The sequence below is a fragment of the Lipophrys pholis genome (assembly GCF_963383615.2).
Source record: "Lipophrys pholis genome assembly, chromosome: 15".
Lineage (NCBI taxonomy): Eukaryota > Metazoa > Chordata > Actinopteri > Blenniiformes > Blenniidae > Lipophrys > Lipophrys pholis.
In genome coordinates this window covers 15,173,691-15,200,927 of record NC_137642.1, presented here as the reverse complement: position 1 = coordinate 15,200,927, position 27,237 = coordinate 15,173,691, and the positions used below count along the sequence as shown (strand labels likewise).

General features: G+C 40.4%; 1 protein-coding gene across 1 annotated transcript in view; it reads right to left on the bottom strand.

Moving 5' to 3' along the window:
• The window catches only part of eys (eyes shut homolog), a gene marked incomplete at its 5' end in the record, with an annotated part of 173,350 nt that overhangs the window by 89,298 nt on the left and 56,815 nt on the right, over positions 1-27,237 (bottom strand). Inside the window, 6 exons of the mRNA XM_080481589.1 lie at positions 703-902; positions 1,301-1,379; positions 1,730-1,901; positions 9,528-9,673; positions 10,989-11,096; positions 11,541-11,637. Of these exons, the coding sequence (XP_080337715.1) occupies positions 703-902; positions 1,301-1,379; positions 1,730-1,901; positions 9,528-9,673; positions 10,989-11,096; positions 11,541-11,637 (802 nt within the window). The remainder of the gene's footprint in view (positions 1-702; positions 903-1,300; positions 1,380-1,729; positions 1,902-9,527; positions 9,674-10,988; positions 11,097-11,540; positions 11,638-27,237) is intronic.

Here is a 27,237-nt window from a genome sequence, read left to right as displayed (position 1 = left end):
CGTTTCATATAAGGGCTTTAAACTGAGACGGACAGCGGTGCGCGTCAAATGGTGGAAGTTGTTTTTGGGATTGATTCAAACGTTGTCGTGGAAACAGGGCCCCCTTCTCTTCCTATCAGCTATTCTTTGAGTGGAATAAACATTTGGTGTTCATCCCTTCAATCCCCGATCTACGAGATCCCTGGTTTGAATCATGGTTGGCTTGAAGTTTGAGTTCTCTCAGTACGAGCTTGGCTTATTTAGCGTTTCCTCCCACCTTTCTAGAAACATGCATTTGAGGTTGATTGTTTCTGTGATCTGTGCAGGGTGAACTCTGCCTTTACTCGTAGCGGGCCAGGATCCACTCCAGCCTCCCGAGACCTTAAAATGCATTAAGTGATATAAAAGATGACGGCTGTTTCGAGCTGGTTAGCAGGACATGCTAAAACGACTGCAGCTTAAACGCACTGTCGAGTATGTCTTTTAGTCCAGCCTCATGTAAACAACCACAGGAAGCTTGCCAGGCCCGTCATGTCGCGTTATCGTTGCGAAGCTGTCAATTATCGTTGACGGGAGGCATGGAGCAAACGGTGAGTGACCGTGTGGCCACGTTGGGTTTGATAGGAGTTGTGTGCGACACGCGAGATTGCAACAGGACGCGTTGCTCCGCTTGCTTCAAGGATGATCTCATTTTGTCAAAATAACTTCGAAAGACAAGCTCACCTGCATGTAAAGTTTGATCCCTCACCATCGAGGCAGGTCGCCCCGTTGAAACACAAGGAGACATTAAAGCTGGTGTCCTTGCATACGTCCACATCGTTCTCACACATTTTTCCCGTGTAGCCGTCCTGACAGAAGCACGCGTATTTATCAGTCAGATCCACACACGAGCCGCCGTTTGAACAAGGATTAGAAGCACAATCCTGTAAACGGAAAAAGCCATGAGCATTCATATTTTCCACAAGTTGCACTGTGAAATGTATAGGCTGTGCTGAAAAAAACATAAATAAAAAATGACTTCAGGTAAGTGCTGACAGAGAAACCTTGTAAGCAACTCAATGTATTATCTCTGGAGTCCAGTGCAAAAGCTGCAGTTTGAATCAATTCGGAATTAGACTAAGCAATTTCTTTTAATCAGGTATTTGCACAATGCCTACATGATCCTGCTCGTTCAATTGTCTTATCTTGTAGAAAAGTCAATAGAGTTAATGATACAAAAGGCCACAGAAAGATACATAATCCTTAAGGCTTTTTCGTTAAACCACCCATTTTCTGTGTGTGTGGTTTTTTTTTTTTTTTATATAAATTTGGCTCAACTTACATCGATGTTTATTTCACATCTGCTGCCGGTCCATCCAGCTTCACAAAGGCAGCTGTATGAAAATATTCCATCCTCACAGCTGAGGAAGCAACAACAGACAGCGTCGAGATTGATTCATCAAAATGATACTGCTGCATGAAATGAATGAGAAGACATGTATTTTCACAGGGGGTTGTTTATGCAGATCCGTCCCAGAGAGAAAGAGAGATGCTTTCTGAATGAGTAATTCACCTTTTCGCTGAATTAATGACTATAATTTTGGCACCGCTGAGAAAACCTGTAAGTGCATCACATTAGTCCTTTACATGTGACACGTCAGTATGTCTTCTCTCACGGCGCCGGTAAGAGAGTGTAATTAAAAATAATTCCATGCCATCGCTGCACCGTTTGCCGTGTTTCTGACTTAAATGACGGAGGAAAAATCCTTACGTCCCGTGAAGACAAGGCGCCGACGCGCACTCATCAATGTTGGTCTCGCAGTGGAGCCCGATGAAGCCAGTGGGACACGAGCAGTGGTATTGATTCGGAGCGTCAATACATCTTCCACTATTTTGGCATGGATTTGAAGCACACTCATCGACGTTAACTTCACAGCGCAGTCCTGAGGACAAGAAGCAGATTTAAAAAAAAAAAAAAAAAAACATTAGATATTTAACAACTTAATATGAAAAAAAAACAAAACTAATGTTGCTCTTCAGAAAGGAAACTGTTCACAAAACACTGAGCACCTGGAACACAACAGAGAGGTGTGTAGCTGCAGGGCAGTCAGGGATACGCACAATTGACTCGACATTTGGAGATTTGCATTGATTCTACTGTCAAGTCGGAGATCAATTTTATTCTCTAACCTCCTACAACCTTGTAAACAAAACAACAATGAGGACATTTTAAAGCCAAATTTTGATAATGCTGAAACGTCGCCCTCTGCCCTGCTCAGGCGTTGCTGTGCATGCTTTGGGCCATTCAATGCATTTGACATTTTGTGCTTAGTCTGACCAAGGGGGCGTGAACTACCAAGGTTAAGTTTCCTGCAATGTGAAAACATACAGTAGAAATGTGTTCTTTCAGTCTATAACAACATCTCCAACAGTTACCACAAAATCACAAGCTCCGCTCAGGCAGTAAAATGATAATGTGTGAATGCTTATATCAAACTGCATAAAACAAAAGCTTCTTCGTTTATAATTTCTTCCTTTGTCGTCTTTAATGAGCAACAATATTTATTTACATCCACTGAGCATATATGACACGAGTATATAAACTATGCACAAAAAGAAAGCGAAATGGTCAGATTATTTATTTAATGCCATGATGTTTCCAGGCAATAGATCTTACACCACTGAGAAGTCTGTTTATTTTTCTTTTTAAATGGTGCATTTGTGGAATGAGCAGCAGAAGGAAGTATTTGGGTTGTGCCGAGGCAAGATATTCCACATCCTCTCTTCTAATGTTGAACAGCTGGTTTGCATTCAGAATATTCAAAAGGTTATTTACATTTGACTGATTGGTTTACTGGCTTGTCATTTATTGTACTCCTTATTTTGGTTTGTTTCTTTTTCCATTTTTATTTATTTATTTATTAGGTTGATTTAGGGAAACACTGATTTATCATCTTGCCCTTGGTTTCTGAGTGCTTGTAAGTAAGCTATGTATAATCCCTGACAAAAAAAATAAAAAATGATTCATTTCACACTAGTGGTCCTAAATATTATCAAAGTCAGTTCTTGGTCATTCATTCTGCTTGATTGCAATCCTGAAAGATCGAGAGAGCCGTTCTGTTTTTATGAATTGGGTAGACTTGGCCTAAAAACGGGAAAAAACAAAACAAAAACAACAACAATATTCTGGGATCACACCTAAATCTTATTATTATGTGGTTCCACACATCTTTGGGTCTGGGAGGATGGGGCCCTGGGTGAGCTGGAGAGTCTGCAGGCCCTGAGGTTGTCAAATACGCTTTCAAATGAATAAAAACTTTGCTAAGAGATAGTTCAATTTTGAGAGGAGAACAGTAAAAAAATGCTTGTTCCTTATATGTTGATGGCTCTCGCTTTTGTATGTTGGCAGGAGTGGGCGTGGCTGGCACCATTTGATTTCACTGTCCCCCGAAGACAATCTGCAAAATTTATTCAAGCTATTGTGGAGGGCTTCATGTTCAAAGAAAAAAGTTGGCGATCAGGGCTAAAAAAAGATTAGTAACTGTGTGGTGCCTCAATCAAGGGAGGTTTCTACACCAATTGTGAGATGCATAAGAAAAGAAGTAAATAAACAATCTCCTTATTATTGAAAACAACAAGACACCAACACTTCTGTGTCAATGGACTTCTGACACCTGGGTTTTGTTTACAGGGGTGCCAGTAATGAATAACAAAATGCCTTGGTAACTGTTGTGACACGCTCATCCGTGTTTTGGCTAATTATTATTTTGGTGCAGATTTTCTAAATCAGTAAACAAACTTATGTTACATTCAGCAAAATGTAGAGTAGATCAGTCGAGTCCTAAATCGCAAAAAGCTTTCTTTCAACCAGAGCGCGTCCAGAAAAAGAAGTCTTAGCCAGCATGACATGTTTTTCCTCTCCGGTCTCGTTTCGTAACGTTTGATATCAAATGATCACAGGTCGACAGGAATGAGTAAACATGAGCGTTGTGTATGGATTGCATTAAAGGATTTCTGCCTTCAGTAGTTTTGTCTTTTCATACCAACTTACCTCTTGGTCATATATTATCACATTGCTTGTTTTGATGTCCAATAAAACAGATTTCCAAAGAAATGCACGATTCTAAATGACTAAATTGCATCTCATGATTCACTTTGACCTTTCATCTGTTATGAAGCAGAGAGGCTTCATTTAGCTTCTTGTCAACACAAACTTTAATTTTAGGTGTCGAGCTTCAACAAAAATAGCAACTGGGCCACAGAATAAAGCAGAGATATGATTTCCTTTTTGAAGTTTTAAAGCTCAGTTATTTAAATATGTAAATTGTAAGTTATGAAAGTTTAGAAAGCTGAATACGACTTGTAGGAGCAGTAATAGTTTGATTATATGCTGAAAGTAAATGTCAGTAGGGTATATGTGCAGATCAAAAACTGAAGGTACGGGCTTATATTACCAAACTCTGATTCTGCCTGAAGCATTAAGGCGATTAAATTAGCGCTAGGCAATAATTGAAACTTATAATCAAGATTAATCCAATGATTTTTCTTCAATTAATTGAAATATTCAGTGCCAAATTCAAGGATGAACTCATATGTAATGTTCCCTTGATTTCTTGATAAGAAATAGTTAAATATACAGAATTATACGACCACTTGTTATATGAACAATAATTACAATAAATTATGTGCTTTAAAACAGCAATTGTCTCTTTACATAAATAACGGAAATCACAACTTTGAAGACAATAGAATCAAACAATAAAACAAAAGTTATTTGCCACTACCAGGACAGAAATATTTCATCTTGTTAAGTTCACTCGGCGACCATAAACAACTTTAGAATAATCCCTTTATGGTTTTATAAGCATACATCTTTGTAAAATGTAATTTAAGTGTCAGTACTTTTTCATTCACCTTCTCCACTGCTCCAGTACGTTTTGAACTTGTATTACGGAAGTCTTAAGGCTTTTGGATTTTAACTGACAACAGGCGATTGGTAATTAGAGTTTAAAAATGTATCATTCATTTCTGTATTCATACGCTAATTGACTATAGATAAAACATATAGGATGCAAGAAAAAAGGGGACAAAAGAGACAATATCACAAATTATTCATTGACATTGATGTGGATAACATTTTTGTACAGGCCCAGCACTTCTGACTTTCTGCAACTATCACACAAGCGCACACACCTTTTTTTGCGTCTGTCATGTTGAAATGGAGGCACGACTTAAAGTTTGGCAAGTTAAAAGCTGAGGAAAAATAAATCCAAAGCTTTTTGCTTGGCCTCATGCCACAACAAAGCCAAGTGTGAAAATTTGTGCTTTTTCTGTAGCAATACTTGGCCCCGAGAGCACTCAGTGAAGTGCAACACTGAACTAATGGAAGAGTGTGGCACATGCTGTAAAAGTACTGTATATCCTCACAGCTGCAGCTACAATAACACGTCTATAATAGCACAATCGCAAAAAAAATTGTGCCGTGCCAAATGTGCTGACTCACTGGGAAGCCATCCCTTATCCTCAAAGCAACTTGTATCGCCTCTGTCAATCAGGCACATTTCAAATCAAGTCGGAGTATTCACTGATTAAGTCGGCTCGAGTCGGAGTGTTGACAATATTCCTTATTTACTCACAAAAATAGCAAAGAGATCACAGAAGAAATGAAGGGGGAGGAGAGAGTTCAAGCTGTGAAGGAATCACCGGATAACGCAAACTGTCAAAATTAGTCTGCCTCCTGTCAACAAATGAGAACACAAGTTGGAAAACATACTGATGATGTTCATGGTAGTCCAATATAATGTATCTGCTCCATTAGAAAAATCAACAAAAAGGACTTCTTTGCATCGGTGATGAACTTAAACAAATGGCTGATTCTGCAATCAGGGATTTTTAAGATTTATCTTTTAATATTCGCCCAAAATATATTAGCTTCTTCAAATATATCTGTGACTTCCAGGAACAGAAAGTTAAAAAAAAAATAAATGGAAAAAAAAAAAGCCGACCCATCATTCGTCATTTGGTTTGCTTTTGATTTGTGGGCTGATGTAAACAAACACAAAGACAAGAGGAGCAGGACTTTACATTTTGCCTGCCGTGTTTTATGATAAACTCTGTATTGTACACAGAATCTATCATCTTATCTCAATACTGAATGAAAAGAGAATGCTTTTCCCCCCAATATGCTTTGTTTAGTACAAAAATGAAACATGCTATACAAGGTGAAATTTAATACACACACACACACACACACACACACACACACACACTGATACAGGGCAGAAATAGATGCTTATCAAAACTATACTTTTGAATAACGGACTTATCTCTATATAGCTGGATATGGTCAAATGTATGGTGAGGTTAGTCCTAATTTATTCAAGTGGGCCATCGCAAGAAATAATTGCCTATCTCTGTTTGTTTAAACAAGCAAATAACTTGTGGGACTGAAATAGCAAAAAAAAAAAAAAGTATTAAAAGCTTTTCATGCTTGCTCAGACAAACAAATCTTTTTTTTGGCTTACACGAAAGAGTGTCCTCCTTGTTAAGATTCACCCAAAAGAACAATTGAGTTTGCAATTAATGCAAGCTGACTTGATAAAAACAAAACAAAAAAACTGCTATGAAGTCTTTTCAATTATCTAAAGTCCGTTAATCTACAATTTCAAACCTGCCGGCAAGATAATGTTCAAACAATGTAATCCATTAGTTACATTAGTAAGTGCACACTGCAAAGCTGTATGATGTTTTTAAAATCAATCAGATAACACTTTTTAAATAAATTAGATGTACATTTATTTATTAAGAGCTCTGCTTACCTCAAAATAGAATAGAAAGGTAATGAATTGGTGGATGAATAAAATGTCATAGACATATCTGAATTAATACAAAACATCACTGCACACTGCAGATTTGCAGACAACAATTACGTAATTTTACTTATACTGCATAGAAATCCTGTTGGATTTTCTTTGACTGCTTCCAATAACTACAAATAAATTAGATTGTATATGTTTTCTCGAAGGCTTTAATTGTGGGATTCAGATAATACTGCAATACAGCTAAGCATGTGAATATAGACAAGTACAGCATTTATTCACATTTGCTTAGCTTCACAACCTGAGCAGTGACTGATATGACTGATGACATAAAGTGCTTGAGAAAAGGAAATGACATGACAATGTAAAGGTTCATTAAACATTTAAAGTGAAGATTATAGACAGACAAGGACAAGTCAAGTGACAAGGAGGGATAGTCTGTTTTTAAATAAAAAGCACACGTAGAGGCTCTCTCACAGCAGCAGGTCCTTGGATTTTAACCGATTTAAAATCAATGCAAGTAATAGATTCAATGGTATTTAGGTGTAAAGTCTACTCCGCCACGCTAGACATGTACACAACACCTTTTGAAGACACACAGCCCTGCAGCGGCTCAGCGGAGGAGACCAAAATAACAATCGTTTTTGGCTCAATCTTTTGCTGTGGTATCAAGTTCACACAGCAAAAGATTGAACTTACTGAAGCTTTGAGAGCGAACGGCATCGCAAAGGCCAGAACATCATCATCCAACAATGTGCTGACTGGGGAAACGGCAGCATTGTGCTGATTGCACTGTACTATCACTCAGGGGAGCGCCCCTGCTAATGATGGGTGAAGAAGAGAAAACAGAAGGTGACCAACACTCTGTGATTTATATGGACAAGAATGCAGATTAATCATGTCACGTAATGACTTCTGACCTCGGCGGAAAATACAGCACCCATGTACGGTTGGACAAAACGTAACATCGCACAGTCTTTGAATCTAAATAATGAGCTGACTGCTATGATCCTGGCAGCTGCTGCAACTGCTTTCTGTTTCTGTTGACGCGTGGGGTGCCAAATGACACTATCCATGCCAGTGAAGACAATTTACAAGTGATTTGGTTTCAGCGATGAATAAAGTCGAGAGAAACAGCTGAAACGTCTCATTGGCTGAGTCAATAAGACGTGAGTAAGACTTTTAGAGAAAAAAAATAAATGAAAAAACACCGCCAAAGAAAACCCTGGTTTTAATGTAAAAGTTTAAAATCTAAGTGGGTCATACAGACTTTTAGAAAGGTAAAGAAAGCTGTTGAAAATGTGGGGTAAACCATTTTCCAACTTCTTTTCAATTATTCCTCAAAGCTCCAATGTGTTCCTAAATTTCCACCCGCTTCCAAAATGACAGGCACTTTAGACCTTTTTTTTTTTTTTTTAGCAAAACTTTCCATACAAAGATGTGCAGGCACCGTATTTACTCAAACGACAGAACAATAAAATTCGATATTGGGAGCGATGGAGGTGGGAACAAAGTGTCATTATCGCTCAATCAAGAGTGCAGATACAGCAGCAGGCAGATTTATTAGTAAGCGGCGTCAACTGTTGCAGTCGAAGTGGATTTTTGGCTTGCGATATACAAATATACGCCCCTGGGCTCCGCTGATGGCTGAAGCCAATAATGTGTTAATGCCGCCAAGTGACACAATGTGTTACAGTGATTTGAGTGATACAGATGAGATAGGAGAGGTGATGCAGTAAAATGGAGTAGCATTTCAATCAAATCTAATAAGACTGTAAAAACCCTGTGATGAATTACCTTCTGATGAAGAAATTACCTTCCAAGGTGTAAAAAGCACACACAGGACAGATACAGAAACAGCGTGGACCTGTGTGCCTGCGTGCCTGCGTGCCTGCGTGCGCCGTGCGTGTGTGTGTGTGTGTGTGTGTAAGAGAAAGAATGGTGTTACACATGTTACTAGAGCAAATATTTTGTATGAGTTCTAGTTGGTTTGAGCCAATCCAAACTCTATCCTCTGGCCACTTGCTCTCTTGGGGAACCCTGCTTCCTCAGATGAGCTTAGAGCAACAGAAAAAGTAATGACTTGTACTATACTGTGCGTAGGCCTAATAATAAAAGCTGCTTCTGTGGGAATTGGGCCATGCGTGTCAGGTTCTGCTCTCCAGAGTAGCAATACCTCAGAGATTTCCCCCCTCGCTCAAATGGGGAAGGATAAATTGATGATACAGTGTGGAAGACAAATGAAATTAATCTTCCCAGTACCTGACAGGAATCGGCTTTGGATGGTGCTCCTACACACACACACACACACACACACACACACACACACTCACATGCTGACACATGCGTGCACACACACACGCACACTCGTGCACACACGCAGACATCGTTCGATATCTGTCTGGGTGGAAAATAAGACAAATGGATTGAAGTAAAACAACAATAGCATTTTGAGACTGAAGAGACTGATGAAATGAAATAAAGGCAACTAACAAGACAAAGGTTTTCATCAGATAAAATAGGTGACATGAATTTATCTCTTGTTAACTTTACTGAAAAGCAGGCACTGTATCTCGTCGAGGCAGGCGGGCTAATTAAAAGCAGGCATTGTGAAACATTTATTTATTTATTTTTTTACACTAAGCCAGATCTGTGTCAGAGTTGCCTCAATAGCGTGCAGCCGCTGCAGTCATGATAAGCTTTTTAGACTCTCATATTGATCTTCATGTCACTTAAGGGCAAAAGAGCTACCTGAGTATCCAGGACGACAGACACACTCGAAGCCCCCGGGCGTGTTGATACAGATGCCCTCGTGTAGGCAAGGTGAAACTTCACACTCATTCACATCCAGGTCACATCGCGTTCCAAAATAACCAGGAGGGCAAACGCAGTGGAACCTAAGGAAGATGTGATAATGCTTAATGATCCGGAAACACAGAGAAGATCGTGTGAAGACCAACGTATCAGATAGTAATAGTACACGCCCATATTTACTTCCCATTTCAACTTTGAAGTATCATTTTTTTTTTCTTTTTATCCCCAGTAACAAATACACAACAGTCTAGCGGAACCAATTAAAAACAGTATGTGTGCGTTTTCTGAACCCACTGAGACAAACTGCGGTGCAGATTTCTTCGACTGACCGGCAGCTCTTCTCAGTAAAATTAACTATATGCACAACAGCAATTAAGTCTCCCAGTGTGTAACTAAATTCAAATTATGTTTGATGATTTATTACTGAAGGGAAGAGCCTAATCTGTCCAATGATGTGGTTTACTCAATTCAAATCCCTCTCCACAGTTGACGGTGGGTCTAATATCACCTGACCACACTCCTCAGAAGAGACGGTTATTAAGTTTGAAAGGTGCAAAGCAACAGGCTGAACTAAAGCATCATTCACTGGTAAACCCGTTACGCCGTATTAAATCTTCTAAAATGTGCTAAATGCTATATTTATCATCAAGTGGCACATCACTGCTGCACTGAGAGTTTAAAAAGGCAGCTAATGGTAAGAGACAGAACTGATCTCTTCGATGCACCTTCACCGGGTCAGGCCCGCGGTACCTTAAGAAAACTTCTGTGTGAACACACAAAGACAGTGACGGCTCAGTGAGTGGACTGCAGAGTCTGATTCATCAGCGCAGCGCAGGCGGACTTGCGAGGCTCATTGGGTCAGGGGGATGTAAGTAGAGGCGTGTGGTGGGCAGAGAGGTTAAAACACACCTGATGTGAACTCCCTGGACTGTGCAAGCAGGGGAGTGCTCTGAGCCGGGCCGGGTCACATGGGAATGAAATCATGACGGGAGACAAACTGGAGACAAACCATTTAGGACTCAAATTGGCCCTGGGACTTTCCTACCCATCTGTCCGACTAAGCCTGGAAGCCCCGGGGCTCCCATTAAGCACAGCAGAGAGAAGCACCAGTGGAGTAAAGCCCAATCTAGATACATGATGCGTTCCTGCTGAATTCGCTCTCTGTCTTTAGAATAGCAGCTTATGTGTGTCAAGGATGAAGACCGGCTTGTTATATAAACCGGAGCACTTCTGAAGCAGAACAACACAACCTCCTATGCTTTCTTGGGGAGAAAGGAGCTGTCCGTGCCCCCTTCAAACAAAACTGGAACTTTTATTCTGTCTGGCCTTTTCTTTATGCCTTATTTTTTTTGTTTTAAATGCAGCAGTGAAAGTCAAAGAAATTATATTCATGCCAACCTGTTCACAAGGTCCTGACAAATGCCGGCGTTGATGCAAGGGCTGGAGGCACACTCATTGATGTCTTCCTCACAGTGAAGGCCAGAAAATCCCATTTTACAATCACAGCTGGAAAAGAAAAATAAAATCACTGATATTGATGTTTTCTCTCGGATGGAGAATAGAATATCGTTTTCCTTCAGGCACATGCAGAAGGAAAAAAAGATCCATAGAAATTTACTGATATTAATTACACATCATATCCAGCCTGATTGCTTGACCAGTAACATATCCCTGGATTTACACTGTTTTAAGAAGTGACCTCAAGTCTTCACGAATAATACATTTGAGTGAGCAATTACAGCGGTTGTTTAGAGGCTGTAAAGAGAAATTAGATTAATTGAAAATAGACTCTACTACATCCTTTCAAAATACAGCATGAAGTTATAACTAAGTCTCGCTCAGTATAATTTGCTGGGAAAATGCAATTTTAAAGTTCCTCACTAATAATCTTGACCTTTCCTCATCTCTGGAGACATTAAAACCTGGTTGTGGTATGCATTTTTTCTTTACCTGTAACTGTTGACCCCGTCCACACAGTTGCCCCGGTTTTGGCATGGATCTGAACCACACTCATTGGTGTCAATTTCACACCAACTTCCTTCAAATCCTGAAAGATAGATGAGATGGTCATGGATCAGCAAACCCAGCTCCATCCTGAAAGCGTTGGGGCCGATGATAACAAAGGCCCCAGTGAATGCTATTTTAATGGAACTAGTAGCCCCTGTAGCATATCTCATCTTCCAGCTCTCAGCACTCACTGTTTCCCCTTTGAGAGTGTGTAAGTCTAATAATACTTTAGTGCCACAGACAGATTGGTCTGAGGGTTAGTGGTTTGGGGTTTGGGAGCGCGAGTATGTGTGTGTCTGTGAGCGCAATTGCGCAAATATGTGTGTGTGTGTGTGTGTGTGTGTGTGTGTGTGTGTGTGTGTGTGTGTGTGTGTGTGTGTGTGTACAGGGAAGCAAGTACGGGGACATCTTGTTAAGTTGGGGTAAGAGGGGGAGGCTAAGCCCAAGAGCTCTTTTGCCCTTGCTCATTAGGGGGTTTTGGGGGGGGGGGCAGTATGGCTAAGCAGATCAACATGAATGTTTTGTTGTACATTTGAAGGCTGGCTCTACAAATGTGCCCACTGAATAAATGGACATTTATTCTTTGATAAAATCCACTCAAGAGTGAAGCGTTGAAGCTTAATATATGTTCAATATAGGTTGGACACAAAGGATTTCCTGAAAAAGCAACCAGCGAATTGTGAAATATTATCAGTCATGATAATCGAAGCACAATTTAGCAACCATTAAATTTAATACAGTTTAGTTTGAGGTCCTATTATGTGAAGTTACACTCAATAGTTCTTTGTTAAACATAACTGCATAAATCAACACAACAGCACCTCCTAAGATCCTACTGTATGCTTATATTCAGTTTTTACATGGATGGATGGACAGGCATAGTCTAAAATCTTTTGTTTTATTATAAACAATAATGCAAAAACGATACACATTTGGTGCATATACAGTCAATCAGTTATTTCTCTAGAAATAAATAGCAGCATTTACCCTCCACCTATTTATTTTCTAAAACACGTTTTCCTCTCAGCATCACTGTGACCCCCTGGATTTTTCCTGTGGATTTTTCCGTCTCTCCGCAGTACCACTCAGGACAGGTGTGTCCCAAACTTTGAAAACCAAACTTGTATAAACAGACAGTTTGACAGGTGGAACTGACTCATAAACTAAAATAATTCTAAAGGTTTATCTTTTTGAATCACCATGTCTATAATTTGCCTCCACACTACTAATTTTCAACACTTTGTGACAGTTTCTACTATTCCAGTTTACGCATTATGAACCATTACACACAAACACAGTTTTCTTGCACAGCTCTGCTATTTGATGACTATAAACATGAAAAAAATAAAAATAAAAACTGGGGGAAAAAAAACTCTTGAGCTCAGACTTACAAAGACCGCTACTGAGATGCCCCTGCAGAGCGCCATCTGCCTCGAATGATTAAAAGTGAAACAAGTATTTAACAACGGTTTAATAAAACTAGCTTATAATGAGTATTGGTGCACTTATTGTTTCATTTTGTCATTATGCTCCTCCTGCTGCTACAAGTTAAAGTGACTCATCGTTGATCTGTGATGGGTTTCGGTTCATGCGAGTGGTAACTCTCTGCTGAAAGAGGTTTTCGCATTAGCGCTGATGATTTTATTGAAAGAATCCTGTGCAGTTGAATCTTGCACAAGTGAGAATTATGAAATTCTAGGAGCAGCTAAACAGTGTTATCGAAATCATCGTTCAGCTTAATTGTATTGCCTTGTAAGACTCAAAGGAATAATTTGTGATATTGGGATTCTGCTGTTCATGACAGAAGGTAGGAACATGAATTACTGCAAAAGCTGTGATTTTAGGGATCTTTTTCAAGCCCCACTTCAAATAGAACAGGCGGGCACTAATGAAAAAAAAGTACAGCAGCGACAGTGACACAGCTCTGTGCATCGAGGGACGTAACAATGAGCGGGACTCCGCGAGACCACAGCGAGCACAGAGCATCTGGTGAATTATGGGCCAGCACAGGTTTCCCAAGCTGGTCTGTCAGTCAAAGCAATGGTGGGGCACCTTGGGGACTATTTCGAATGTCACTGCAATGTAATGCATCTTCTGCCACTAAGCAGTGACTGCAGGCTTTCTCTTTGACAGAGTACAGGGAGGGATACCCAAGGCGGGTGCTCACATAGTCATTCCATCATCTGGTTCGTACTACAGTATGTGATCATGGCTGCTGCCAGTAAATGTCTCTGAGGAGATGGAATTGTTGGTAATCCCCAATGGATAGAAAACTAACTTTGATTGACGGCTCAATTGTAATACGAGGAATGTCTTCATTTCGAGGGTGTGAGTTCCACTTGGACTACTACATTTATGGCTGTTGTCTTCTGACAGTCTGATGGAGCATTACTGCGATAGGGCTCAGTTAACATTACTTTTGGTCTCAAAACAAAAGGCAATATGTTTGAAAAACTAGCGGCAAAGAGTTTTGGGCCCCGTGCATTTCAATTTAGAATATAATGGAAAAGCAATTCATTCTCTTCGTTTCAGAGATGAATAAGAGCTCGGCAGCTCCAGCTGGCAGTTCAACATGAGGAAAAGCATCAAAATATATCCGGATCCAGAAGCAGTGAAAATCAGATGCGATTGATTAGGAAATGATTACACATCGAGTCTTATCTGGACGGAGTGTGTTAAACAAATTTAACATTTGATAGTCAACTAAAAAAACACCACACATGTAAATGGCGTCTTTCAACAGATTATCACTCCTGTACAGCAAACTAGTACTAAATCAAATCAGTTAACGATGAATGCAAATGAAATGACGAACCTGTCCCAGTAACCATCATTGCTGTGTTTTTCATAATCAACAAGCACAGCATGCGTGTGAGTCCTTCACATGCAAAGACCCAAAAAAACTGGGTTACTTGAATAAGTGGGTTAAGAATAGAAATCTCTTTGCATGTAAACACAGCGACTGCGGCGAATTTACCCCACTGCTTCACACCTGGACCACCTCCTCAGCACAGCTAATGAAGGCATAAAATGATTAAACACTTGAGTTTATTTAAAATGTGTTTACTGTACAGCTGTTAACACACTGAGGTCTATTTTTATACATTGTGTATAAATGAAGCCACTAACCTCTTCCTCACAGTTGTGTGCATATACTCACCCACAGCTACTGTTTGCCTCAGCATGTACGTGTTAACCTTCTTCTTTTTTTCTTCCCGCCACTAGTTTTTTTCACATCTTAATCTATTCATGTGGCATATTTACAAATCATGCTGACAACTTTATGTATATATTCTTACATGAAGTGATCATCAAAACACCTGACAAGTTGTGTATCATTAGTTTGCTTAACTGCATATAATAATTGCCCAGAGTTCCACAAACTATTAGGATCCGAAGCGCCACAGAACTGCAATCTCATCCCAGCCACGATAGAAATGCATTAAGGCTTTTAAACTGCTGAATATAACATTTATAATGATTTTACCAGGAAGAATTATATGCAACCCCCAACACTGCCCATGATCTTTCCCTCCTGTCTATTTGGAAAATCACATTTGCTGTAAAACCACAACTCGATGAAATGTTATAAAAGAGAGATGAAATAGAAAGAGCCCAGCAAGCCTGGGCGCAGGTGTCTTGTCTCTGAGGTTTCCGCCAAAGACAGACAGCACCATTAAATGTGCTATAATAATGGACATACACAAGATAGCCAGTGTTATTCCACTGGATCTCAAGAATTGCAAACTGCTCTGTTCGGTAAAAGTGAATCTGACTTTGCTGTGAACTTTGAAAAAAATAATCACTTCTACTGCCAAGTAAATTTCCACGTCCAAGAAATGTATGTTGGTATAGTGGCACATAAGTCAAGAAACCAAATATGGGTTAAAAAATACATCCTCTGTACACAGTGGAAAGAGAAAAAAATACAGCTACCCAGGGAGCATTTTGGGAGGAAACAGGCATTTTTACCACTGTGTGTCTGACTGAAAATGTTTGAGATAAGTTAAAATCGTAAAACTGATGCAGCAGTTGTAGTCCACACACAAAGAGCTCCATAATGAACTACCTCTAACAACAACAACAACAGATCTTTAAGTTAAATTAAGTTAAATACATCATTTTCGCTCTTGGTGTGAAACATTTGTCAGGCCTTCTTTACTAAAATCCACACATACTATTATTCATTTTGTTCTATGGGATTCAGGCTGCCTTGACAATAAAAAAAACAAAAAAAAAAACATAATTCAGCTTATCAAGAGACCAGAGTGAGAAACGCTTCCCTTCCCTCACCGCCCTAGCACCTCGCACTTATACTAATAGAGGCGTGATATACACAATCATCCATAACATTTTGACAACCTTTCTAATATCATCAGTCCATCTTTTGCAGCATCTGATGCAACAGATTGTGATGAACTGTGCATTTTAACCCCTTTCTATCAAAACCAGTATGAACAATCTGTAGAAATTTGAACCGCAGTAGCTTGTCTGTTGGATCAGACCACGCTTTTTAGCCTCCGCTTCACACGTGCATCAGTGAGTGTTAGCGTCCCATGACCATGGCATCAGGTCATCGCTTTTCTGGCTAATTAGTGAAGCTATATGAAGGACCTTTGACTATAAGTACACGTTTTCTCTATGAACGAGCAAATGAGTGAAACGTTTAATCATAAAGCGATTTAAAATATGTCACAACGTGAAGCCCACAGATTTACCAGAGGTGTCACAGAGAGGCCTCGGGAGAAAAATGGTATTTGTGTTTAGGGTGTCTGATCAAAATAAACCTCAGTGTTTGGCTGGAGGGGCATTTTTGAAAAAAGTTTATGACTGGGTTGGCAGGGCCCAGTCACAATCCTTCTTGCTCAGTGTCCTGGAGGCATACAGGTCCGGGAGGGACTGCAGGTTTCGCCCAATCACACTTTCAGCAGAGAAAATGATACCCTGCAGTCTGCCCCCGTCCCTGGCAGTGGCAGCGGGCGACCAGATGGTATAAAAGGAAGGTAGGACAGACTCAGCGAAGGCGGTGTAGAAGTGCATCATCCTTGGCTTAAGCAAGTTGATCTTCTATTGACACTGAAAGAGACGTTAATATTCTGTTTCCACTCGAAGCTTCAGGTGATAGTGATTCCCAGGTGGCGTTCTCAACACCTCTGACAGGGAGCAGGTTAGACTGAATTCTACCGTCTTCAGAGTGTTGGGATCTGCTTCCAACAAGATGGTCAATTTTGGACCTATCGACGGTTTCGTTATCAGAAAAGATTCCTCCAACAACAGGAGTGTTGTCTTAAGGTCAGGTGCGTGAGTGCAGCAGTATGTAAACAGATCGGAGAGCAGCCTGGAAAGAACTCAGCCTTTAGGGGAACTGGGTACAATCAGATATGCATAACTGGGAGGTTGTGCACTGCAGCATAATCAGGACGATTTGCTAGAAAGTCTATAAAACAAGATCCAAGTGTAGATTAGAGCAGCATTCAGGTGCTCGTGCTGATGAAACAGAAGACTATGTTTTTTGCGCTGACCACAGATCTGTTGGTTCTATAGGGAAACCACGGGGGGCCGTCAAGCTGGCTCTCGGAGATTGCCAAGCTGACTGGTGGCTCGCTTCCCTGCTGGTGTGTGGACAGTTGGAGACAAAGGCAAGACTCGGTGAGGAATGTGACACGGCTGTCCTTTTGTCTTCAAAATTGACAGCAGAACTCATTCATGTTCATGGACAGGGGTGAGTCAGTAGGGGAGTGCGCAGAGTGGGCTTTTGATTTCAGGCTGGTGGTCTTTCTTGCTCTCCCAGAGAGTTCATCAAAGAAGTGAGGTCAAAATGTCTTGAAAGAAATTTGTTTGGAATCTAGGTCAGTATAAAAGAAAACAACTTTAAATAACTATTTTTTGGATCTGGGCTGCGGGGTCGAGTGATGGTTAGTGCTCGTCTCAGAGAGAAGGCTGTAGGTTTGAATACAGGCCCAGCCTTTCTGTGTGGTTTGATTGTTCTCCCCATGGGTGTGCCCCCCCGTGTTTGCCCTTGTGACCTGTCCAGCATTCACACTTAGGCAACGTACACGATGGATCAGTGACTCTGAACTGGATATAGCAACATCAAAGCTGGATGGATTGTTTTAAAATTCACCAAAATACATTCTTTTTAATCCTCAGATCAATAGCCACTGAGTTCAAATATGTGGTGTACTCATTCATTGTTGGAAACGGTTCCGGAAAAAAAAAATTGCCTGGTGGCGCAATCCAAACAAGTGTCAAGACTCTCTACAGCGTTCCTGGTCCACATGTTGAATGCCAAAGGTCAGCGTGTCCCTGTGTAGCCAGGGAAACCACCTGACATGCGCTGCAGATTGTAGTGCTGTATAAAATCGAAACAGCTTCTTTCTCTCAGGCACATTTGAGCAGTTGTTGTGGTGCAGGTCAACATTTGATTGAGGGGTCAGTGGTCTCATTGCCGTCTCTACCTGACCGAAGGTAAAAGTGTCCTTGGGCAAGACACTGAACGTCTGGAAGGGTGGCAGGCACCACTCATTTCTGTCTTGTCGCTGCTGGTGTTTGTGCCGTTGAGGACGTGATTGAAATTTTAACACATGTTGAAATCACTGGAGTGAAAACATGTCCAAACAGTACATTTACACTTGAATATTGTATTTAAAGAAACCGAGAGTCCCACTGTGGTAGAATAAGGATCCCATTTATTTATTTATTTTTAACATCCAGTTAAATAACCTGCAAGCCTACCCTGTTCGTCTTGTAAATAGCCCAGCGCTGTTAACGCCAGTAAATGGTCAAAATCATGGCTCGGAGAGGAGAGGAGTTTACAGTTGATGATAAAAGCTTCCCTCTTCCTGGAGAGTGCTGCAGAATGACTGTCACATCTTTACACCAGCTGCCGTTGGTATAAAAACGGACACCTCCACCCTTTGTTTTGCTGGACGGCTGTGCGTCACAAATGCACTCTGAGCAGCTGGATGCCTGCCAGCTGCCGTGGAGAGTCCGGTACCGAGCCACACAGCCAAGTTTCCATAAGGTACAAAATAAGAGGACGATAAAAAAGTCTCTTCTCTCCTTCACTGGCATCTTGAATCTGTCCACTGTGTTGCCGAGTGAACACATTAGATAAAAATATTTCTGGCGATGGAGAGTGTGAAGTCTGCGTCTGTTGGGATGCACAAGTGCCCAGCATGTTTCTCTTCCTTTTTTATTGCACAAGCAAAAGTTGAGTGCACTTTAGAACAAAACGCCCAATAATCTCATAGACACATAAGTTGTTTTCCTGTTTCATGGAGTCTTTTTGTGATTGAAGCTCTATAAAGCAATATTATGTGAAGAAAAGCCTTAAAACCAAATCAAACACCAATTGTGAGAAAGATTGTCAGTACTACAGGTCCCACTGGCAATCATCACTGATTTAGTCATCTGTATGCAATTGTCGGCTTGGTGTTTGCTGGTCCGCTTACAAAATGTTTCACATTCTGTCGACCAAGACATTCCAAGTCATCTTCTTTTTTTTTTTTTTTTGTCAAACAAGTAAAGATGTGTCTTTCTTGCTGCAATCCTGCACATTCAGCAGCCATGAGTTGAGAGAAAGTGGACTAGAGCGTTCTAAGGCGTCCCATGCCTGTTTCTGGTATATTATCAACAAGCCTTGGTCTTAATATATAAAAACAAATGTGCACATGGTGTTTTTCTCTGTCCGGCTTATTTCTGCATGCTCAACCAAACTGTGATATATATGTGAACTGCCGTTGGTGTTTGATTTAACTCCATGCCTGCCCTGGGTTACCAATATCGGGAAGAAAAAAGGCTAAATACAACAAGCTTCCATAAATCTGAAATCTTACAATATGTGGAAAATATATATTACGTCAGTGCTCCAGCTAGTTACACACAGATTTGCATGAGAAACCTTTTGGGTATGTCCATCTGCTATGAGTTATTCAGGGGTTAAACACCAATGAGGTCAAATCCAGTAATAAGAATTTACAAGGAGCAAAGTTCTCTGACACACGATGTGATCATTGACACTTACTTTCAGTCTTTACATGAAATCGTTTTCCTCGAAGGCAACAGAGGTCTCCAATGGAAACTGAAGAAACAAAGCACCTTTTGCCCTCAGCAATGGAATATCACTAGCTCGCTGTGACATTTGCCTACCAAAGGATTGCTCTCTCACACTGAGGGTAAGCACCTGCGACATTTCAAGATTTTTTGCTTTGCTGTGCGACTGTGTTTAGAGTTCAGGAGACTATGGCTGTCTGTGATTTACAGAATGGACTTGGCCGGATAAATAATGTGACTGTGACAGATTATCATTCATAGAGGGACTTCTTGATCTTGGTCATTGTACATGCGACTGTGGAAAAAAAAGTCCCCTCTTGAGGTTTTAAATCACAATATATAGCATAAGACACACACGCACACACACACCCCTCATACTTTTTGATATTATTCTAGCCTGCTTTTGAAGATAAACTGTTTTGTTCACCAGGTTGCGGCAAAGCTTATCAATAAAAGTAATGAAGTAATAATCATTTTTAAACAAAACAGTAATTTGTCATAACCGCACTTACAATACATACAGCTTAAACAGTGGCGGCTGGTGGTAAATTTCTCAGGCGGGGCTCTTCATTATTCTTCACTTTCAGCCCGTGTTAGCTTTATTTAAATACAGTGCGTTTATAAACCACATTACAACAATCGTATTTTTAATCAGATAGTGAATAGAGAACACTTATTAAGATGACACTTGTGAACAAATGCTGAATGGATTTGTTTTGGGGCTGGTTTACTTGACAGTTAGCCCGAGTTTAGGAAAAACAAAAGTCAATCTCAGGTATATTTTTGTATTTTCACCCAACACATCCATCTTTGAAAACATTTTAGGATTGTGCCTCAGAAAACTCAAAAGAACTGTGTCTTTTTAAGCTCTTGTATTTTCAGTCATTAACAAATACGAGCACATCGAAACATTTATAAGCCATCAACACACCTGGAACAACAAACTGACACAAAATGAAACCAATCAGTCACTCATATTGTTGATCAGTAGTTGGTGAAACGGCCAGTAAACCTCCCCTCCTCTGGACGCTTTTCACAGCGCCCAAGCTGCTGGCACACCCACACACACGCACACGCAGTTGTTATTTTGTTGGTATAAACATGGGGCATTATTAGTTTATCAATTTATTAAAAGAAAAATATATATTCCTGGGTCCGTCTATTGGCCGGCCACCACTGGATTTAAAGTGTATTTCCAGAGTGTATATCATTTATAAACCTTGTTTTTTCTCTTTTTATCATTATTTGTACAGAAAACATACGAGGAGGCGTGAACCCTTCTGTTTCGGTCACACACGTAATAACATTACATATCAATAACCTTTAAACAACACCATGCTCGAGTATCTCCTTTGATTTCAGTGCCAAGAGGAGTAGGAGTAAATTTCGAAAACATTGAGATTTCATGCGCAGTCTACAAATGACCTTAAATCGTTTCAGTGTTTCTTTCCAGTCACATGTTGGCAAAACCTTGCCATTTCTCAGAAAACAAGATTTCCACAGACTTTAGCATGCACACCTTCACAAAGCCATCCTCACAGTCAAGTGATTTTGCAAGTAAAGACACAGCGAGCTTCGACTGCAGCAGTTCAACATCTTATTATTGGATTGTTTCCTGATCTTACTAAAACAAGTCACCCATCGTGGAACTATCACACGTCAGTTACTTAGATTGAAAAAAAAAAAAATGAAGTGAATGATTTCGTCCTTATTTCTGATGCATGGTTATCCTGCAAATCAGGCGGCGCCAAGTCTGACCCACAGGCCATATGTTTGGCACCCCTGCTCCAGAACCCCTTGCTACACCAGCCAAGTGACACATATAAAAGAGTTTTAATTTCAGTGTGCCACTTTCCCCATCTATCAAACTTTTATGAGTGTTAAACATCTTGTGAAATAATCCAAATCAAACAGTGAATGTGGTTCAAATGAAACAGTGAGAAGGATTCACGAGGATGTTAAATTTGATAGTGTTAAAGCAGATTTTTTTTTTCCAGTAGGAAGATTGACAGGAGTGTATTCATTATGTTTTTTTATGAACGCAATGTAAAAATGAAAAGGGTCAGTGATATTCGCATACACCTGCCAGACTTTGTAGAATTAGACACATACAGCATGCAAAAAGTCCTACTCTGTACCACCTCGATATAAAGAAAATATTCACTTCGAGTGAATACAATGAGGGGAAACTCCATTCAGCACATCTTGTGCGGATAATGTGTTGCCAATCTTTTTCAATATCATATTAGGTATGTGTCACTTCTCTTGTTGGCATAGCTCCACAGTAGCTCATTAACCAACTGTTTGGTAGGACACAATCTCAATCTCGTGGAAGGTGAAGGCTAGTGTAGCGTGCCATGCAAATAAAGGGGTTTGTTCTCCATCTGGCCGGGAACACCTCTGGGGATATTCTGAGCCATGGAGACCAAATGGTTCTTGCATGTAAAGGGACCACACAAAACCTTTGAATGAATTCCCTACACTAGAAAACAGCATTTCTCCCCTCTGTGATGAAGCGACTGTCCATCAATCAAAAGAGCTCAGTAAACCCCGATATATGCCAGCATATCAAACAAAAGCCACACCACAAAGGTGGTAATGAGCATATGCCCCTTGATAGAGAAAAGATCTAATTATCAAATGTATGCATCAAATGTATCACATATATGTTATCTTCATAGGCATGTAGTAGCTGTGGTTACATGAAGCAAAGTGATCCGATTAAATGCATATCGGAATACAATTACATCATGTAAACACATTTAGCTGGCTATATTGGTTGGTTGAATATTTGCAGGTGTACTACCATTAGCAATTAACATAGGAATGCCATAATAGACAAAAATGATGTAGAACATTTAGTAACATGTGCAACATTTATTTTAAATCCTTTACTAAAGTAACGAAGCAACAAAAAACACAAGTGGCTAATACAAACTGTTTGGCAGCAACTGTTTCATTGCCAGTGTTTTCCATTCTGTCTATTCTTCCACATTTTCGTGAAGGCAGCAGAAAGAGTGCAGGTGTCAAATATGATGATACCCATGAGACATTGGTTATACTCAGATAGTGGATGGTCCCTGTCGAATTTCATAGCCAGTCATGTGACAGTATCTGATGGAAGCTGACAGGGGTCTTTAATAAAAGCTAAGCACCTTAACTGTGAAATTTAATGATCTTTTTTTTCCCTCATAGTGGCACCAGTGAATCCTTTATAAAGCTAAGCGTTTGGTCATTGTTTTCCCAAGACACTTTCCCAGATGATATTCGTCTCCCAAAAAGGTTGATGTGGCAACTTCAGTGTTCATCAGTTCAATGGAATCTAAAAGTCTGCAATAAGGAGGTTTCTACTGGGAGTAGTATTAAAGGGATTTGTAAAACACAGCCACAATGGAAATGAGTTTTGTCTACAAAGATACACTGTAAGAACCCCGGGGGCCAGAATAAAAACCAGAGCTGGCTGAAGGAATCTTCCTAAAAGAAAATATAAGCGATGCATTATCGCCTCTCCATTGCAAGGTGCTCTTATAAGACGTTTTCTGCTCTTATGAGCAGCAACTCTCTGCTGAGGCTCTGGCCAGGAGGCCTAAGTCATCTTGCCTGACCAGCACAGATGTTCCACTTTCCCCTTAATGAGGAGCCTCAGCAGGGAGTGCCAAACCTGATAGAAGAGCAACCTGAAAATGGGAGAGTTAGGGTAGAGGTTGGGGTGAGGGTTGCTGTCCAACATCTAGAACAAATGAAACAAAACAAAAACCCACAGCATCAAATGCCTCGACTGCATTACCCAGTGCAGTTACATCAGAGCACTCTAGACATTGCACATACTTTGGTGTCCTTGCTCAATTTGCTGACTTGTTTGAACAGAGAAGAGTTTGCGCATACAAACAACACCATGTGTTTTAATCTTATCAAGGACCTTTGTTGCATGTCCTCCACCTTTCTCTTTCAGTATAGAATCCATTTACTTACACTGCAAAAAGGCAGACAGCACTATATAAATATAGGTTCTTTCTTTAAATTCGAAATATTAAAACAAAGAAAAACTTTGACATTTTTCTTTGCAATAATAAAACTCGAATATAGTAAATGATACTTATATTCTATTTCATCATTAGGGGAGGAGATTTCATTGTAGCTGCCAGATCATTAAAGTTACGGATGTGTTATCATGCTTACCCAGTTAAAATTGGTTCACACTGTACAAGATAACTATTCAGTTTTCATCACTGATTCTAGGAAGGATAAAATGGATGAAAAGAAAATATGATAGAGAATATTAAAAGGAAATTATCTGAAGTATATATTCTTTTATTTTTATATATTCTTAAGGCATTTCACCTCTCCTGAACTCACAGATTTTTCAGAATGAAAGAAGCCTTTTGGATGAGAGGTTAAAAATCTTTAACTTCAAGGTCAAGACACAGCCGATGTAATAGTTAGGACACAATTTTACTAAACTGCTGCTTCACAATTTGTTTGAAGGATGAATTTATAAATAATCTTCTGGCTGCCCTCTTCCGGGAGTCGCCACCGCACACCATGTGGACCACAAGTTTGATTTGGCAAAACAGATGCCCTACCTGATGCAACCTCACTGGGATTTTAACCCCGACCTTCGAGTGACTAACTCGCCGCTTTAACGTCTCGTCCACAACTGCGCCTCGATTTGATTCAACAATGAATAATTTTATACATGGTATTTTTATAGGTACCATATTATGAAAAATTCACTTTATAATGGTCTTCCAACAGTAATAAGTGTCCCCAAAGCCTGTGTATGAGGCCTCAGAAGTGAAGAAACTCTGTAATTTCGTGATTGTGTGCTCATACTGGCAAATCACAGATTTTCCCTTCTTGACGTCATGCGGGGAAATAACCACTTCCTCTGGACGTAGATACTCCCTTTGACCCTTCTACAGGTAGACGAACTCTGCCCACTAAATTTACAAGTGGACGCCATATTTTTCTCCTCGCAAATGCTACTGGAAAAGACATGGAGTAGGCATGGACAGACACAGCTCGTTAGCATTTATAGGTAAAGACACAGAAACAACCTGTTCTCCATAGAGCTCACTAGAGGGATTTTTAGATTCGCCGAAATTCAGGATAAAGGCTGGATATACATATATGTAAGTACAATCAGCTAAAAGTAATAAACAAATAAAACTAACTTGGCGAAATAGCTGTACTGCAAACAAATTCTCACAAGAATATATGGCCGACTGATACGTTCAATAATACAGCAGCACTAGTAACACAAACCTCTATGTTTATCCTCAGGCATGTTTTACCATGAGGCAGCTGCTATGACTTCTAACTGTGTCTGTCTTTAAAAGCAAACACAGGCTACATTTGCATTTGGACCCAAAACAAAAAAATGCAGTCGGAACATGTACCCCATGTTATTTGAGCAGTAAATCAACCACGGACTGCAGGTATCATATTTCCATCACAAAATTCAACCAATCACTATGTAAAAGGAGAGAAAAAGTATCAATTTGAATGGGCTTGCGCATGTATCAGCAAGCTCATTCAGTATACGTATACTGAAACCACAACGGCCTTCATTCAGTGTTTCAGGACAAGGGGTTTGAGACATAAGCCATTTCATGTCATTTAAAAGCATCAAAGTGTTGTGGTGTTGTGGACCAATGAAAGCTAACAACTACATACCGAGTGCTGAATGAGTTGGTGTTTTTATAAGAAGTTTGCCTTGATTACGTTACTTCCATGGTGTCCATCTTCAGTGTGTGGGATGAGGTTTGCTTATAGCTGTAAATCTGGCAGACAGGCAGACAAATTCTAATTTAATTAGGCTTGGGAATAATGTAAGACCTACACAATTTCCTTGACAAATAGCCTACACTGAAGGGTAAATAACAAGTCTTTAAAATTGCTGCACTGGGATCAAGCCATGCCTTGTATAACATCGCTGTGTTTTTTTGAGTAGTAGCTATGTAGGATGGATTTATGGTGAATAATAATGGAGAGTAGTGAGTCACAATGCTTGTGTGAAGTGAAAACGACCAAGCCCACGCAAAGCTCTTGATGTAATGTATGCAGCCAGCACCTAATTTCTATTCCTCTCCAAGGAAGCTTTCTGAAACTAACCCAGCCGCTCTATTTATATCCGGTAACATCTTTTCATCTCTGTGCTGATAGAGCCATTAGGAACAGCACACCCCTATAGCATCTTAACCTGCACACTGAGTCCGGGTGTTATAACACTACATAACATTCCTATGCTATCAAGAGCTTACTGATGAAATGTCCTCACAGGTCATTTTCAACTAAGAAAATGCTCATTGCAGTTTTCTTCTTCTGAATGTGTTCCTTTTTTTAGATGACTGAGCTCCTAAATTGAACATGGAATAGATTACTCTTTGTGCAGTTTGTCTTCAAACGTCTTTGCTGATTGTGCATTAGGGCACAGGACAGTAAAGGAATGACAGGAAGTTTGTTTGACAGCAAAAAGTACTGATTACCTTAAATGTCTTGAATGGGGTGATCGCTATTTGACTTTTGGAATGGTTTGCCTTTTTAATTATCATTTTTCACCCACTGTGTCATCATTCATATGTGTATTTTCAAGTTCGTTAGCATGGATTCAAACTGGGATATTTGTTGTTGGTGACAGTCTATGATACCAACTCGTATACCGCAGTTTCATGGTTTGGCATCATTTGGAAGAAAAAATAAATAAACTGAAGAAATATGCGAATTTCAGGATATACATGAGACAGTGAAAGTACAGTTTTGCTTTAAAAATTATTTGAGATACTTTCACCATAGAAATACAGTTTTCTATTCCTCAACTAGGGCTGTCACAGTATGCTGGTACTCATTTCAACCTGAAAAGCCTCACAAACACAGGCATGCGTTAGAAGAGCTTTCTTGGCTTAAGAAGTTATTTGGTGCTCAGACCCCGGCGGAAGACTGCGACAGTAATGGATGAATGAACGCGATGATCTAGGATTAGTCTTCCCTCCGGAGTCTGGACATTGGTGGTGGCGAGGAAGAGGATGGCCTGGGGCGAGCAGGGGATTCGCGCTTTTTGAACTGAAAGAAACCCAACTGGACCACATCAGCAAGCAGAGCGACTGCGGACAGGAAAAACTCCCTCTGACAGGAAGAAACCGTTGCAGAACCGGGCTCAGAGGTTTTCTCAGATGCTTTCTGCTAACCGGCTGGGTGGAGGATAGCGAAGAAGAGCATGAGATGGGGGGGTTCAGGTAGGGTATGGATTTGGACTCGACGATGAGCGTTGACGGCGGCGTGGAGGTGGGTAGCGATGCAGCCGGAACAGCTGAGGCTTGAACGTGTGCGCTTATGAGGCGGAACCTGGCTGACGAGTGGCTGGGCGGAGGCGAGCTGCGGCAGGGATTGGCTGCCGCAAGTGGGTTCCCTGGAGACAAGCGGTGGTTGGACAATGGCTGGAGGTTGGTCTTCCAGGTTGAATTACCACTTAAAGCTCCATGACAACCGCGAATATGTTCAGGATGTGCATGGTATAATATAGTGTAATTGATGTAGTACGACTCGTCGTTTGCAGAGCCCTTCAAGCCCTATTACCAACAACACG